The sequence below is a fragment of the Acyrthosiphon pisum genome, chromosome A1, assembly GCF_005508785.2.
Source record: "Acyrthosiphon pisum isolate AL4f chromosome A1, pea_aphid_22Mar2018_4r6ur, whole genome shotgun sequence".
Lineage (NCBI taxonomy): Eukaryota > Metazoa > Arthropoda > Insecta > Hemiptera > Aphididae > Acyrthosiphon > Acyrthosiphon pisum.
The window spans coordinates 65,053,212-65,071,956 of NC_042494.1; the positions used below are offsets into that span (position 1 = coordinate 65,053,212).

The window sequence follows — 18,745 nt, forward strand, 5'->3', positions numbered from 1 at the left end:
TAAATACTCACCATAAAATTAGTTGAATTCTATGACAGCATGTCATGACTAATTAATTCTACTAAAACACAAATTATAGGTATCCAAGTCTAAGTGTCTCCGACACGGTTATCTATACACCGTTTCAGAGTTATGGACTGGAATAATATCATAGAGTATAATCGAACATGGTGTAGAATGTGAATTGTGTACCTATAGGCTATAGCCAAGGGCGTAGCTAGAAATTTCATCAGGTAGCACCGAGTGTATTTTTAAATTTTTATTCCAATTTAAAATTTCGTTAAATATTGTAGTTTATTTTTTGGCGATTCTCCCCCCCCCTCCTTCTTATTTGCTACGCTTTTGTGTATACTAGTTGTATAGCAGTGGTTGTTGTTAATCACCTGCAGTTTTCAAAAACGATGGAGGGCTTTTCTTCGTCCCCTTTTCAAACGGGTTAAAAGGAAAAAAGTATAAAAATTACGGGCCTGTCCGGGATTTGAACCCGGGACCTCTCGCACCCGAAGCGAGAATCATACCCCTAGACCAACAGGCCATGCTGTGACACCTCCGTAAATTGTAGTAATTTAATGTGAACTGGTCGGAACACATGGAAGATAAAAAAAATTAGATAAACGTTGATAAATAAAAGCGTGTTATCGACATATCTGTGGTTATCGATAGCGTAGATACTAGACAGTGAAGTGATAGTGGTTATAAGTTTAATACACAGACGTCTATAATAATACTACACTATATAGAAATCTGTGGTTTAATACGTCTGAAGCTGAAAAGTGAAAATTGAAATCTGAATATTATCTGATATTCTGCTCCTTGGATCATGGCACTTCGAAATTTGTACATGCCTAGTCGTTGTTTATAGTTATAATAGTACTTATTTAGTAGTAGACACTAGTCAGTATTAAGTATTAAGTACTAAAGTACTGTTAACTGTTCAACAATAACTCATCGATCCTATCTACAGTATAAGAATACAATGTTGTATAAAATATTCCATCAAAACATTTTTGAAGTCATAGACCTGAGTTCGGCTATGCTCATGACAGCATCAGCTCTCGTCGTTGGATACGTCTGGACGTGTTTGCGGGCCTCACGCAGGCAAAAGATGCTCGAGTTGGAGAACACGCCTCACAGGGTGCTATTGATCACAGCACACCCCGACGATGAATGTATGTTTTTTGGCCCGGTCATACAGAAGCTGTCAAAAATGAAAGACGTACACCTTTTCCTGATGTGTCTGTCCGTTGGTAATAACTAATAAGGCAGTGGCGGCGGTAACGCCTTATGGCAGTTCTCAATAGATTGTCAATAATACATTTCAGGTGACTTTGAAGGTAAGGGCTCACTGCGCAAAGCTGAACTGTACGATAGCTGCAAGATATTGGGCATTGAAGAGGGCAATATACTGCTGTGCAAGTAAATTATTACTGGTATAATTGACCACGCTCTGGTAGTGTTGTTATTGAAGTGATTGATTTCAGAAATACATTGCTTCCGGACAACCCACGTGTGGACTGGGACACAATTTTACTGTCCGATAAGATTGCTGAGCACGTAGAACAATTAGAAATTGATACTGTTTTGACATTTGACAGTTATGGTGTTAGTGGCCATCGAAATCATATATCAATTTACTTAGCATTATTCCATTTGGTGTATAATAAATTGCTTCCAGGTTGTAAGTGTAATATAATATAATAAGTAATAACTAGAGCTAGGATTTATATGCATTAAAAAAATAATGAAATATGCAACTGGTTTATTGTTATAAAGTTCTATTTACTAAAAAATACTACTATAAATAAATATGTTAATAAAATAGATACGCCTAAAAAATATGATAAAATTAATGCTTAAATTACAAAAAAATTTCAAATAGTTCTATAATCTAAAATATTGTTCTAAAATTATTAACACTATTCAAATGTATTACAATATGAAATAATTAAATGATGTTTTAAATTTTCACAAATGAATGTTAGACCATAATATGTTCTTAAATATACCAAAACTCTGTTAGACACCTACTACGACATTCGTAATTTGTATGTATCTAAATATTGTTACTTCCTCTTGAGTGCGATGTTGTGTCATGTAACAAAATATACCAAAATATTTGCATTTTTTGCGTTTTAGTAAAATGCAATAATATTAATTTTATTCAAGATATGTAAAAATATGACAAAGAAAATTTACCTCAACATGGACTGTTTGTGGACATTACTGACATTAGAAATTGCAAAAAAACTTACTAATTCATATGAATTCTAATCCTGGAAATAACTAATAAAAAATAATTGATGATTGAATATTTACAATTTAGACTGTCGTTTATATTCACTGGATTCAGTCAACACTTTGCGGAAATATGTCAAATGTATTGATGGGTTATTCAATAACACCTCAGACTTTAAATGTACTATTTCAACAACAGAACAAAATTGTGTTACAGTAAATAATTTATTTTTTTTATTCACAACTATTTCTTTTTTTTTTTATTAATATTTGTGTTTTCAGAAAGCAATGCAAGCACATGATTCTCAGTACATTTGGTTCAGAAAACTGTATATGAAATTTTCTAGATATACTAGAGTAAACACATTTACAACCATTTCTGCTGAATAACTTTTGACTTATAACCATAGAATAATATTAGTTTTTATTTAATTATACATTTAAGTAGTTCATGACTGTGATAATTTGATTACTATAACAGTTTTATTATTTCTCATTGTTGGCATTATTTGTTATTACTGTTAATATCTTTTTTTTTTTTTTGTACAGTTTTCATCTTCCAAAAATTGTTGTCCTTGTAACTAAAGATTGAATTGCCAAAATGTATTACTGAAATAAACTATAATCTTGTTTTCATCAATTTGATCATAATTATTTAGCTTTAAATTTAGATAAACCATGTTTAAAATAATTTAATACAAATATCAAACTATGATTATTGATGACATAATTATATTTAAATTTACTATTTAGTATATATAAAAAAAAAACAAAAATTAGAATTGTTGTTAACTGCAATTGTTCTTGAAAATATAAGTACAATGTACAAATGTAAAAAAATTAACAATTTATGTATGATATTAAATATATAATATACCTATATTATTATTGAATTTAAATTCTATAATTTATAGTCATAACCAGGAACTAGATCTCTTTAATCTATTCTGAGCTATGAATATTAAGGGGATGTCAGGGTACCATTTGATTTCTCTCTGACCCATGGGGCTACAAGACAAATTTGTGTTCAATAGTACCAATCGTGTTTTGTCAGTTAAAACTAGTGAATCGACCTATTACAAAACATAAGATTGAGAACATTATCAGTCTGTGTACGTTGGCTTTTTTATCATTATCAAATTTTTCAGCGATAAATAAGTATATTTTAATTGTAATATTTTATACTTTATGTTTTAACTTTTAACTTGCATACAAATTGGAATAATAAAACTAACATAATTTTATAATAGAGTTCACTGTAATATTAAAGCTATTAATTGAAGATTGGTTCTGCCAAAAGATAATTTGCTATTTTTTGAGTAAGTCCGAGATAAAATAAAATAGTTTCGTCACATATTCTTTATGATAAATGATTATATTACATAAATAACAATGGTCGATAAATGCTGCCATAGAATTATAATAAGTTGTATATATATTTTAAATCTACGGCATTGCCAATATGCAGTTACCACAAGGCACATATTCACATATTATATATAACTTCTATGAACATAAATAATTCACACAGATCACAATTGTAAAGAATAATTTATAATTAATATTAATTATTGAGTACTAGATTAATATTTCTTTATTTTCTATAATATGATTATGAATATCATAGTAGCTTTTTATGAAAATTAAAAATTAAAGATAAAAAACAATTTACTAACTACAATAATGTAATTAAGTACACTTTAAACATACCAATCTTCATTAATCATTATTAATTAAATTCATTGTATAATTTTATATGGGGGTAGTTCTTATGACTTATGAGGGCAGTATAGTAGCATTACATAGTAGTTTGTATATATAAATAAATAATTTATTATGATTGAGGACCTACACAATTTTTTTGGCTGTGTCTTCAAACAAAACTAACCTTTTTCATCCCCAAAAATTAGGAACAACTTACACCTATATAATTATCAAACTGTACTTTGTATGTGATAAATATAAAATGCCTAAACATTTAGTACCCTGAAATAGACCAAACCATGAATTAATTACTTAGTTTTTAGTTTTAGACTTTATCGTTATAATATAATATTTATAGTATACACCCTGTATGCTTGTCTGGATGTAACAGGAAGACCTGACAAATTAAATACCTTTTGTTTCAATCAACATTTTTAAATCTCTTTGTTTCTATGTAATTGACTCGTGAGCTACACGTATAATATACAATTTTTATTTTTTAAATAGCAAATTTGTAAACCAGGATTTTAGAAAACTTTTTATTGTAAAATCATTAATTATCTAAGTCAAGTGGTTACTTTTATAGTTTTTCAAAATATTTTAATTTATATTTTCAATATTAAAAAAGAAAGCACTAGCGTCTGTAAATTATATAGAATATAAATATTGTTTAGAACAAAATGTATTTAATTTGTCAGGTATACCGTATACCTGTTACACCTCGTATTATTTTACCGTTATTCAGCCATCAAGAATAATTTAGATTTGGTCTTTGATAGACACCTAACTTAAGCTAAACTTTTTTAAGAATAAAAGGAAATCAGCCAACTCCAGAGCAAGATCTACCCAATCTAAGTTATCAGCAATAAATTATCAGCTTATATAGCTATTATCAGACCAATGTGGTCTTACGGCATCCAGATATGAGGCTCTGTAAAACCTAATCTAAGATCAATCTAAACCTTTTTTTTTTCAAATCGTTTCTGCTTCTTGGTTCATCAGAAATAATAATCTCTAATATGACTTAAAAATCCCAACACTCTCAATCAACCAAATCATACTACATTGTTTTTTATTCGGTTATCTGGTCAAAAAAATCTGCTAATAAAGTAAAAAACTTATTTTCCTCTCGCACAACACCCGAAAAACCCCAAACGTTTGAAGCAAACCTAGCCTAGAGACCTTCTAATGTAATTTTGAAATCTGACATGTGGCACTACTGAGTGCCCTCCCAAACTCATTTATTCTCGTCACTATGTACCTAATTAAAATTACTTACAGTAATTATTTGACCTTAGATTGTAATTATATGTTAATTAAAAAAATGATTGTAATTATATGTTAATTGAAAAAAAAGTAGATAAAATTAATTCACTACCATTAGGTTAATGTATTTTACTATAAAATATATTAAATGCACATTATCTGATAATAAAAATCAGTTTAACAACAATATACTATTAAAGTCATAGACATATTATATTTCTATGATTATGTTGTTTTGATATTATAATGAGGGAACAATGTCTAAAATTGACACTATTGTAAATATAACAAGACAAATAAAAAATTATTAATAAATAAAAATGATTTTATTGGAATTAAAATTAGGATCCAATAACATGAATAAAAAAGAAATAAAGTAAGGACCACAAAACAATTATTTCAGAATAACATATAAAAAAAAAAACTATATTACTGAGTTGGGGAAAAAGGTGTAGGATGTAGTATTTTAGATTGCATTTCTTTAATTAGTGGAACCGTGTATGCGACACACTCATCCCATCCAGGGGACATCCAAGCAGCTTCTCTAGTTTGTGTACGTACTTCTAAATTTTTATAACCTAAAATATATCAATAGTGTATTTCATTTCATCAATTATTCATAACAAAAATACTTACACCAAAAATGATGAACATTGTAGAGACGACCAACTTGAGAAAAGAAGCCAGCAAATGGCTCGTCGTTTGAACGCCGGTGATTGATTGCTCGCGCCCAATTATTACCCCACTCTATCATTGTACCTGGTTTCAAACTATAGCTACGAATCTCATATATGTTGGAACCAGATTTTAATTCAATAGAAGGCCAGAAGCTGAAAGCTAACAAGTACTGTAGATGCCTTGAACGTAAGAACTGGCCACATTGATTGCGTAATTTTGTGTATTCCTTAAATAGTTAATACTACTATGAATACATTTCTATGAAATTAATCAAAATTAAATTTCAAAAGGAAAAACTTACTTGATTTTGTATTAAAATTGTATTAGTTTTATCGATTTCTGCATAACCACCTTGATGTTTCCATAAATGTACATATTGGTCTAGGTCACCTACACGTACAGACCAAGAGCCAATCAGTTCATATTTTAAGTTGGGTATTTTTTGACACAGCTGGACTACCTGTTCACTTGAATAATAATAAAAAAAGGCATATTATTGTTGGATGTCTATGGGCTACAATACATATTAATACAGAAAACAATTCTATATCACACTTAAATTATGACTTACTAGTTTTTCATATAATTATCAATCGAATCGGGACGTACATTGTGCGTTTGTAACTCATAAATTACTTCTTTATCGGATAACATGCGAGAGTGTTGTTCTTTGGTTGGTTCTATTCGTCGAACCAGCAATTTCTTCAGCCATCCCTCATTCGTGTTATTTTCCGAATCTTTGTTGTCTTTAAGAGTTGCCGAGCTCAAAGACAAACATCTGGAGAAATAAAATTTGGACAATGCAACATTAATACACTACCAACGATTTATGAAAATTAATTAATTAATTACTACTTGTGCCTAAATATAACTCCGATTTACCTGAATTGTAATGGTATAGCGATTTGTTTTGTACACGAGAGCGTACACTGTTTCAGTATGGAATTAAACATTTTGATTTTTGATTACGGTCGTTTAAAAAACGTAGTTAATCGCTATTTGAAAAATAATAGGTAGGTAATAGGTATACCTCTATAGTCTATTGTAAATTCGTCATGTCCGCCGGCACGTACCACTCTTTCTGTCAGTAATCAGTATTCACTATAAAGTATAATTCACTATTCAGTAGGCACTATAGGCAGACTGGCAGTGTGCATGACGTCGTTTATATTATCACAGTATCGTCTTCTGGCGATAACAAAGTTCATGGACTAACAACCATAATTGGTTATCTTTCCATTGCCGATTTGCTATACGCCTTCCCAACAAGTGATGATGGCATGATGCACTCATGTCTCATGACAACATAGGCGCAAATAGAGTTTGGGATTTGGGGGCTAAAGCCTTACTTTGATAATATTAAATAAGCTTAAAACAAAATGTAGGAAATGTTTGGGGGGGGCTATGGACATTTTTGGGAGGGCTTAGCCCCTAAAGCCCCCCTATTTGCCCATGACAATATAAAATATACAGTAAAACTTCCGTTAACGGTCACCTCTATGTAACGGTAAATTTAATTAATCCCGTTGAGTGTATCCAAGTGTTATTCTACCTCTGTAGGACGGGCACCTCTAAATAGCGGTCATTATTTACATTCTTTTCGGTGACCGTTATATACTTATATGGAAGTTCTACTGTATTTATTATTATATAGGCCATAGAGTAAAGACTAAAGAATAATATTATTTTGGACTAGGACAGTGGGACGATTGGTATTTGGGACATATAATAATAATCTTTAACATATTTAACTAGTTTACTACATGTCTACACACACAGCAGAATAAGCATCGATGCGACGATACGTCATGTTACACACACACCACACACGAGCTTTAAATATTGTCAAAACTCACTTAAACCCAGGGCTTAAAACCGATTGAAACAATTTCGGTTTCGGTTTCGATTTTGTATAGGGAGGTACCGGTTTTTAATTTTTTCGATTTTTCAATACCGGTAGGTATTAAATAAATTTAAGAAATTTTAGAAATGTTTTTAAAAAATGTAAATACATTTGGATTTACAAAAATAACAAACATATCGATATCGTTGCCAAGTGCATAAGACGTGTTTGGAAAATCAATAATTCGTGTCTGTCTATCAGTAGGTATTCATTTGTTACGAAAATCACGAATTAAAATCGAATTTCGTATATTTATTCCACGTGACCACGTACCTAAATCATCAAAATATATCACTAGGTATGTGAAATATTTCCGTTCAAGACAAGAAGTGTTCAGATACCTATCAAATTGCTATTCAGGACTGAGACAATGCAAATGGTCTTTGACGATATTCGGTCGAATAGACCAAGACCGCTCGAGAGTTGTGGTTTCATCGATTGCCGCTGCACCATAGATTTACGTCATTACCTAATTTGGCCACGTGTGCAAATTGCGCGGCCGAACATACAGAGGTTGGTTGGAAATCCATGCCCAACTTTATGGTACAGGCTGTCGTCGTTCGCAGGTCAAATATATAGAAACCGTCGGAAAGCAGCGATGTGCATAGTTTGCAATAGGTCTTTACATAATATGGACTTGCGTGAATATTCCTCGGGCGATGCTCCCGAAATTATATTGTCGTTTGTTACGCCCGCGGAGTTCCCAGTCTCGGCGGATTCGCCATCACAAGCCGAATCGTCTGTTTTGACATTAATGTCACCTGCCAATGCATACGATGAGTGCAGACGATGACTGCAGCAGCTGTACAGCTTGATACGTATCGAGAAGCCGTCATCCGCTCTTCGCCGCGTGTTTGGTTTTTCCGTGCGATCATACAGCGAGTATGATTCCGTAAATAATTATAAATTGTATACCTATTATGTAAAATGTAAAATTTATATTGTATCTGTAAATTTATTTCAATAAAATTGTGTGTTATCTATATATATAAAAATGAATGTATGTGTGTCAGTGTGTGTGTCCATGTTACCATGGCAACCGATTATATATTATTTTGAAATTTCCGATAAAATGTTTTGTATATAAATGGTTGCCATGGTGATATGTATAATTATTATTCATATAGAGTTGGCAATTTTAATGGGCAACGAAGTGAACGGGATCAGATATTTATATATATATAGATAGATTATACCTCTGAGCAGAAGATAGGCTAATTTAAAAAGGGAGAGAACCAACTCCGGGAGGTGCTCAAACAGGAATTTTGAGATTTCCGATGGAAATTTTTGTTTTTAGTTGGTTGCCATGGGTTTTGAAGCTATTATAATAATAATTAATGGTTGCCGGGAAACGAAGTGCACGGGATCAGCTAGTGTTATATAATATTTGGTTTTTATTTTATAATATTATAGCCGACCCATCACAGCTTCGCCCGTGACTGGTTGTTTATTTTGCCTTTGAACGATGATATGTATAATTTTTTATTGAAATTTTTTCGTTTAATGTGATCGGCAAGTAAATATAAAAACGGTCATTAAAAACCTGTTGAAATGTTTCTAGCGGTATTAATCTTATATATTTTTATAGCAGAACCCATGAACTTCATTACCCGTAAAAAATCGCAAATCTTAAAAAAAATATGATTGTTCAACTACTATTTTGGGTGTAACTTACTACAAATTATCAAACATGTCCGATTAACCAATAGCAACCATTATAATACACTATTATTATTTTAATCTGCAACAATAAACTAAATTTTTTATTTTATAGTTTATTTTTTTCTGGACAGATGGCACCATTGCTGTGTTTTTGACATCCATATTTCCTACTTTTCTGATGGATTTTTCTAAACAAAAGTGGTACTATGACCTCCAGCAGACTGTCAAGTATAACAGTAAAAAATTTCAGCCAAATCGGTTCTGTAGTTTTCTCGGTTAGCGCGGTCCAAGAAAACCCTTACCATTTTATATAATAGTATAGATTAATACAATTTAATGTGTCAACACGCTTGTATAAAATTAATTTCACAGAATCATCTACACACCAAACTGAGCTATTCGTGAAGGTTTCAAGTCAATTGGTTCATTAGTTTAGGCTACAGGGTAGTCGACATGATTTTCATAAAATAACATTGGTTAAATACAAGTTGGTTCTCTCGTGTAATATACACAGTCGTCGCGCGCTAGTTTCTTTCTTTTTTTACTTAGCTCCGCGCCGCGACCGCGGCGTTGGATTAATGCAGCTTGTGGAAATTCTAGATATTTTGTTCAGGTATAGTTACGGTTTTTTTTAACCAGTGTAAAATCTCAAGAGCTGACCGAAAAACGCTGACCTATGTAAATTAATTTTACATTTTTTAATATAAAAATATGATTCTATGGTTTAAACCACCTATCTAATACCTTGCTATTTTTTATTTTATTACCTACATTACACGTGTTTATTTCCTAGTGAATAGACTATAGGTATATTCAGGGATGGACAAGATACTCAAAAATCAGTATCGCGATACTAGATACTACGTTGACAACGAGGTGAAGACGGGAGAAGATAGCTGTTTCTTCGGCGGTGGCGTACCACACATTTGCACTCGAGATATTGCACACGCCTAGGTTTCACCACGGTTCCGCGGAAGAGTCAATGTTTACGCGTAAGTTTGTTTTCATATTATTTTGGGGCTTAAATTAACTTTTTAGACTTAAATTAAATATGTATTGTCGCGGAAAATCCGTTAGCTGGGTGACGTGGAAGCATATACGTTAACACATATAAAATCACAATGTATAAAATACCTATGCGAAACGCCGAACAATCCAAAGGCTGTCTTCGTGGTTTCACCTTGCCAAATTTAATACGTACATTTTTTGCATATACCTACTATATATACATCCGGACGATGACTATACTATACTATACCTTATAGGATTGCGCAAAATATTATTAAAACAATATATTATTATTAATCTTTATATTTTATCATTGATTATGAATACTATAGTATATTAACTATAGTTACAAATTACAATCTTAAAACGTGGTTTTATTTTTGTATGTTTTTAATTTTACATTTTTAATATTCTTGTAGTTAATAGGTACGTAGTTATGGATATTTTTGAAAACATTCTTGGAAGTTATCAGTGGCGTAGCCAGCGGGTAGTTCTGGTAGGCCCGGGCCTACCCACTTTTTTCCAAAAAAAAAAAATATTTTTTTATCCTATTAAATGTGTAGTGTATATGACTATAATATGTACTTAAAATAATAGAATTAATATATTGTAAATACGGTTTTAATTAACAAAATTAAACCCCTTGGTTTTTAATCGGTTCTGCAAATCAGTCAATGACACGTCTTTTATTTTGAGTATTGTGGTTTATACCAATCAATTCCTGTTAATCGGCATCCGACGAAATTTATAGTCCATCAAAGCCAGTGTATAGTATAATATTTTAGGCTATAGCCCGACATCTCGTATTGCCCGTTACCTGGATATTCTCAACTATAATTACCAATATGATAGATATTAATCTTATCCATTCAATTGACGATTATTTCCAAAAATAATGAGACTGTAAACTATATACGTTGTATTCGGATAGATACGCTTGCGATTGTCGATTAGTTTAATACTAATCGCACTGCGTCATTGCGAACGCCTTTAGTACAACGTAGTGATTATATTTCGCTTTTATTTTTACTTAGTCCGTCGCGTCACTCATTTTCGAAAAATGAATCGTTTTTTAATCACATCAGGTAATTTAAAATCAACTGCTGTTTCAACTGTTTTGGTTTCTTAGCCTAATGACCCTGGATCAAGTGCGTATACACCAATACCAGATACCTATATACATATAAACAGTTGAATTTAACAGAACAAAAAAGAATATTTTTTAATATTTTAGACGTAATATATTTCGAAATGAACCGACGTTTTAATACAAATGAAGATATGTATGCAAATTTAGAAGCTTTAGATCAAAATTCATCAACATTTTTAGACAGTGAAATAGTTTGTCGTTATGCTGGAACATTTCCATTTTATTGATCAAATGAATTTATTACCAAATTAAAATGCCAATGTCAACTGGGAAAAACCTTATTTTTATCTGTATCTGATCTTTTTGAATTATATCAAGAAGTAAAAAAATACAAAGTTAGATGTTTTGAAGAATTAACAAAAATTATTGATAACGTTTTGGTAGTTCCAATGTCTAGTGCCTCAGCAGAAAGGAGTTTCTCGACGATGAAAAGAGTAAAAACATATCTAAGGTGACATAACGATGACAAGTAGCAGACTAAATAATTTAACTTTGCTGTCTATTGAGAGATAAGTGGAAAATTCATAGAAGATGGGTTATCTGCTGTAATTGACGAGTATGCAGAAATGAAAAGAATAAGATTGGAATTTTCAATTTAAAAATATTTTAATAAAGCTATATTTGTTTTATTAATTTAATTTTATACTATCTAACAGTTTTAAAACATAAAATAAATCCATGTAATATGCCTATAATAAATGTATAACATACGGTATTCTGAAGCTTTTTTTATTTTATAAAAATATTCATTGGTAATCCTTAGACCAAAATATCGGGCCTACTCAGAAAAAAGTTTCTAGCTACTGGAAGTTATGAATCATTTGTGATTGGTGTAAAATGTCGCTTCAAAAGCCAAGTAAATTTTCCTATTAATCTGTTTAGCTCAGTTATAATTCTTGTATATAAGAAGGTGTGGATTGGAGATTTTTTCGGCTGAGACACGATTGAGCATAAAACACCTTTTTTGCGACACGATTGAGCTAAATTGTCGGCGTATCAAAGGAAATAGGAATATAAAAAAAAGCCTACACGATCGAGCATAAAAAAATCTGCAACGTTGCCATTTTCCATTTTAAACTATAGATACCTATTTTTAAAAAATATTTAATTAAATAATTATAATAATTCAAAATATAAAATATCAAAAAAATAACATGATTTCTTAGTCAATAATATAGTCACGTTTTATAAATCTGTTTGATAATAATAATAGTTATGAAAATAATAAAATAAAAATATAGTACGAATTAAAAAAAATACTGCATGGTTTATATAGGTAAGTCAACAATACTATAGAGTATGGGTGATCGAACACTGATATTATTTCTAAAATAATTTTGGAATTGTATCTTAATTTATTATCTTATATTTTCCCCCAATTTTATAAATAGTTATATTTAAACGTCGGAACTTATTGCTCCGGAACTAATTTATTAATCGATAACATTGTCGATAAAGCTGGGTTCAGCTAACAGCTAGCGTCTGCATCAGCTAGCTTAATTAAGTTATTTTAAATGTACTGTTTAACTGTTTAAAATTCAAACAATTTATTTTGTTTAAAACCTCGCATAAAAAACAGTTTAAGACAAAAAAAAAACAGTTTTTTAAAAAAAATTAAAAGATACATCAACTTTGTAATTTTGTGATTTTATATTTTGTTGTTGATTATTTTACTTACTTTCTAATTGTTCTAAAAAACATTAAAATCTGAAATATTCGTAACACTAGAACATTCTTTAAAATACTAATTTTGAGCATTGGTGGTCACGTAATCATGGTCACCCATAATGACTTTAAATTTCATAACATTAACAAAGACGCGCCCACAGAAAAAAAGCAACTTAAGAAGCAAAATATAAATAATTTAGCTAGGAGCTAGAGACTGCAGTCTATAATCTCTAGTATCTTAAACACAAAAAAATTAATAAAAACAATTAGTTTATTAACGAACGATTAACCCGAGGTCTCCCTGAAATAGCTGGACAAACTTTAAAAAATCATACAATCATGCAACTATATATTATATAAATACTTCCATTTATGAAAAAAAAAATAATTTAAAGAAATATTTTAACTATAAGAGCTATTGATTGCAGTCAATTTGTACAATAACCTAATTGTACAAACATAATTGTAACTATATCCTAATTCTATTATATACATTAAAATAAACGAAACAATATGATCAGAGGTCATATATTACATCTATGTAGGTACCCATTAGAAAATGTACAAAATGCCATTTTTTAACGATACAAAAAAATCAAATGTATATAGAGGTCCACAAGCTATTGTAGTTAAATTAATTCATGAAGCAAACAAAATTTTATTGTTTTTCAAGCTAGAGACTTCAGTCAATTTTGAATTACAAACCAAGAAGACTAAATACAATTAAATGCAAAAGATGATCAGAGATTATTGGATAGAGATTAGAGATAGCAGTTAATGATAAAAAACAGATATTTAAATAACGAACTTAAAACTGAGACCAAAAAAAACAGTCATGATTATAATTATCGAATTAATAGAAACGTCGGGTAATACAGCTCGAAGATATTAATAATATAATAATATTATTGATTGTTTAATTTTTTTCACACAAACAAAATGTGTTGCCCGGCGAATTGTAAGGGCAACATTTGAAAATGTGAGCAAAAAAATATGGTAAGGGGTCATGGTCATTACTCATTACTCATTATTATCCGCTGAATAACTTTTCACGATGTCTTGTACCGGAGAAGCCGAAAATGAACTGATGGAATCTTACAATCGTTTGTAACGTGTGTTTACCTCAAATATGATCTTAATAAAAAATATTTTCAATGGAATCGAATATAATTTGTGTATATTATATATAAGTAAGGGTATTCGCAGTGCCGTATTTAGTGAGGGGTGAGGGGGGTAATTGTATCCTCAAAGGGGTGCCGTCAACAGATGTTATAACAAAAAAAAATTAACTATTTTTTATATTATTGGATTTGTTGAAAAATGATATTAGTAATAACTAATAAGTGATAACCATTTTTTTCCTATAATATCTTTTACATTTATATATACATATTTCTATATAAAAATATATATATATGTGTGTAATGTATTTTATTATATTGTCATAAAGAAAAGGCTAAAATCTAAAATTATAATTTGTTTTATTTGATTATAAAGGACTTTTCTATTAGGAATAAATGGAGTGGTAATGGTAAAATTAAAATGTTCTTTTATTTGTGGAAGCATAAATGCAATAAGGGGAAAATATACATTTCGGGTTATTTCTTTTCAGGGCTTGAAACCGATTGAAAAAAGATCGGTTTCGGTTTTACACCTGTTTTTAATTTTTCGATTTAGGTTTAAATTTGTCAATACCGGTATTAGGAAATTATGGTTTTGGTTTCGATTTTTTATACCTACCAGTTTCCAATTTTTTTCGATTTTGTTTATGATTTTGTTTTCGGTTTCAGTTTTTAAACGGTTTATACTGGTTTTTAAAATCGGATTCAAGGCCTAGACTGGTTGGACTATTTACGTTCATTCTTATAGTTTATTAATTTTTTTGAATCGCCGGATCAAGCGTACTGCACTGTTGTGTAAAGTAAACTTTCCAAAATGTCAAGATAAAGATTTTCAAAAAAATACCGTTTTTTAAATATAATACCAATATCCAATTTTTTCCGGTTTCGGTTTTGAAGTTCATACTGGGTTCCAATTTTTGTCGGTTTCGGTTTTGATTTTGTTTTTGGTTTCGTTGTAAAGTTGTTAAGTTTTGTTGTTGGTCTAATTGTGAATTAGAGGGGGCGTACAATTTTTTTGTGACAATGAGTAATAGAAAACTGAGAAAAAAAAGGGCCTCAATATGTGTGTACCTAGGGCGCCAAAATCGTAAATACGCCTCTGGGTATTCGTATTCACTACTGCAATACTACAACATAATGTGACTATATGCACCTCTTGCAAGGTGTGCACAGCGTGTACCTATACATAATATAGCCGTGTAAACTTCCTGTATAACTATTTACTCTGACTTTGAAGTATTTTGTATTGATACGCCTGTAGTTTGTGGAGTACCTATAAATAATATATGTATGAACTCATTATTGTTAAATGTAGATTGAATAGCATTCATTATGACGATCTCAGTTAATATTGAAATCAGGTAGGTAATATAGGTATCAGTAAGACAGTATATAATATATGTTGATAAAAACGTATCGTTTAGTTGGATACAATAAATTGGTATACCTACCAATGTATAAATGTACAATATGTGAAGAAGTTTATTATAATAAAATAAACCATAAACAACTATAACACCAAGTATGCTCATCACTATTATTTAATTTTAGGTTCTGAGCATTTGCTTGCCGGTAACCATATGGTGACAACCGTGGTCTATGGATTTATGATATTATAATATCGATCATCTATGTCAAACGCCAATCGTCATCATTCGTCGAAAACGATTCACAATTCTAACAATTTCAAATTTCAATGAACATTATTTTAGTACATAACAGTCAACATTTACTTGCATATTTTGTTCTGCTCAATTTATTTTCACAAAAAATATCTCGATACATTCAGTTTGGAGGCTTTGGAGTGAGACGAAGATAGCAGTTCTTTGATATTGGAGTTAGCACTTTAGATATGCCACATCTATATTAAACCCGAAGAGTCAATGTACACGTAAGTTTGTTTCCCTATTCTTTTGAAGCTTACATTTACTTTTTAGTCTTAAAACTAATATTTATTTCCACTGAAAATCTGCTATATCACCAAACTCCACTAGTGAAAAAAACAGGAAAAATTGAATTCATGTACGCTCCGCCAGTGAAGAAAATCAAGTTGTTAATTGATTATTACAGCATATAATTAATATAATATATCTACCAATTTAATATTTGTAGTAGGTATAGGTACTTACTTATTTTTAATTATTGTCGTTTTAGTTATAAATAGGTTTATAGGAGGCATATAATAAGTATATAATATGACTAGGTACCTAATATTTACACGGCGCAGTGGTGTTTATTTATATACTTATACCCATTCTTACGGATACATTGATTCCATCTGAATATTCATAAGTTATGATATCATAACTCTATTATAGTGTATACATGTTGACATATGTTACTTAACTGAAAAAATGTGTTAACTATACTATTTATTATAGTATATAGATCCATGTAAATGTTCAACATTTTTTTTCACTGCTTAATGCGTGTGAAAAACGTCGCAGGTTGTATATACGAGCAATTAGTTTGATTAATATTCTCTTTGATGCAAATGTATAATAATATGTATATACCTACATTTTCTCGCACGTGGCCTGCACATTTTATATAGGTATTTATAATATAACGATATATGTATACACGTAATATAAATAGAGAGGTAGGTAGGTACTCGGCAGTGCAGAACTTCACGGTACATTAACTTTGAACGCACGGCGATTGGCATATTATTCGCCTTCTCTGCAAGAAATGAAGATCGATCTGGAAAACCGACTTAGTGACTGTAGTTGTAGGCATTTTACAAACGCAACGAATTCGTCCGCTTTGCATAAAACAACAATGAATGCGATATTATAATCAATTATTTACTATCATCATGACGTTCTCACGATATTGCGTAGTTGTCTCTATCATACATTTGGAATGTAAAAAAAATTATGTTTATTATGTTTGCATCGAACCGGAGAAGGTTAAGCTGATTTTTCAGATGGCTGTTTTGAAAAAAGTTATCTTTGCGTATTACCGCTGTTTATTCATCAAAACCGAATTGTTCGATCTCATTAATAAACAAATCGCTCCGCTCAGAATCTAAAAAAATCCATGATTATATGTAACTGTATAATAATATAATGTGTAGGTATCTTGAGTAACCGATTCCAATTATTAATATAAGTAACTGTCGTATTCAGGTACACCTTTTAAAACTAAACATTCATTATCTCAACAAGCATTAACGTTTTTGAAAATATTTATTTATATAATTGTTTTGTCACTACATAACAACATTAAAAAGTTCATACTGTTACTATTTTTATTGTCTTAATTTTGAAAGTTTTTTACTTTTTAAATGACAAATATATTTTTATTTTCGTAATTAAATTTCATATTTATCTGAGATTTTCGATTTATAAATAGGAAAAAGTCGTGACCACAGTAATTAAATATTTAAAGTTATGATGAGCGGAATAGTATTCACCAGCATTTTGAGTGGTAAACTTGCGCCACACTTTTATATCCAGGTACATCCACAAAAAATTTCGGGGCCCCCCCGGTCCTAGTAGATTTTTTTTTTTTTTTGGGGGAGGGGGTTGTATACGTGTTTGTTAATATCCCTTAGTTAACCTAAGTTTGCTTTAATTTAAAAATATATACATAGTGAAATATTTTTATTATAAAATTATTAACCTCCTAAAAACTATTATATAGAAAAATGATAGTTCTTAATTTATAGTGGTGGTCAAATGCTTTTGTTATGGTTGGAGAAGGGGTAGCTGATTTTTTAACATACCTACACTATTTGATCATTAGTTATATAATTGTTGGTTATACCTAATACAATTTTATAAGTACGTTTTTACGTAGATATTGATAAGAATATTTATATAAAGTTATTAAATCATTTTTTTTTTTTTTTGCTAGTTTGTCCAATACTTCGTTTGTGGTTATATTTATAATACCGAAATGAACAGCCATTGAGATTGGAGACAACTCAAGAATAATATAATTATACAATATTTACTTACGCATTCAATTGATATTTCAAACATATTTTTAATTTAACTATAAAAGAAATGAACAAGACATAAAAAGTTAGTTTCAAATATAAGACGCGCGTTTCATATTTCAATGTTTGAACTTTAAGGTCTCTACAAACACTTTCAATTTTTCATCATAACGACCTTAGCGTCTGAAAAAAAGTAAGGTAATAATTCTAGGAGTTCAGTTTAAAAATGTAAAGATTTTTTGATTTGTTAAAGAAGTTTACTTTGCAGCATACTTTTAATACTTATTCCAGCCTAAAGCACATATTATTATAATAAGCAGTATATTAATTATTACCTTAGTATTTCTTAGAAAACAATATAATACATTATACAATATAGGTACACAGTGGCGGATCCAGGGGGG

General features: G+C 30.2%; 2 protein-coding genes and 1 non-coding gene across 3 annotated transcripts; 1 reads left to right on the forward strand and 2 right to left on the reverse strand.

Annotated features, from left to right (window-relative positions):
• Positions 1-463: 463 nt before the first annotated feature.
• Positions 464-535, reverse strand: TRNAP-CGG. The gene has a single exon. It is a non-coding gene; the product is annotated as a tRNA-Pro (tRNA).
• Positions 536-685: 150 nt separating this feature from the next.
• Positions 686-3,118, forward strand: LOC100167541 (N-acetylglucosaminyl-phosphatidylinositol de-N-acetylase). The gene is made up of 5 exons (XM_001947332.5): positions 686-1,247; positions 1,323-1,416; positions 1,482-1,678; positions 2,324-2,451; positions 2,518-3,118. The coding sequence occupies exons 1-5, from the start codon at positions 977-979 to the stop codon at positions 2,623-2,625; spliced, it is 798 nt and encodes a 265-aa protein (XP_001947367.2). The 5' UTR covers positions 686-976; the 3' UTR covers positions 2,626-3,118.
• Positions 3,119-5,509: 2,391 nt separating this feature from the next.
• LOC100160696 (protein NipSnap) lies at positions 5,510-7,009 on the reverse strand. Its single transcript, XM_001949932.5, has 5 exons — positions 6,766-7,009; positions 6,455-6,661; positions 6,185-6,350; positions 5,842-6,109; positions 5,510-5,783 (listed from the first exon to the last, which is right to left on the reverse strand). The coding sequence occupies exons 1-5, from the start codon at positions 6,834-6,836 to the stop codon at positions 5,635-5,637; spliced, it is 861 nt and encodes a 286-aa protein (XP_001949967.1). The 5' UTR covers positions 6,837-7,009; the 3' UTR covers positions 5,510-5,634.
• Positions 7,010-18,745: the final 11,736 nt, after the last annotated feature.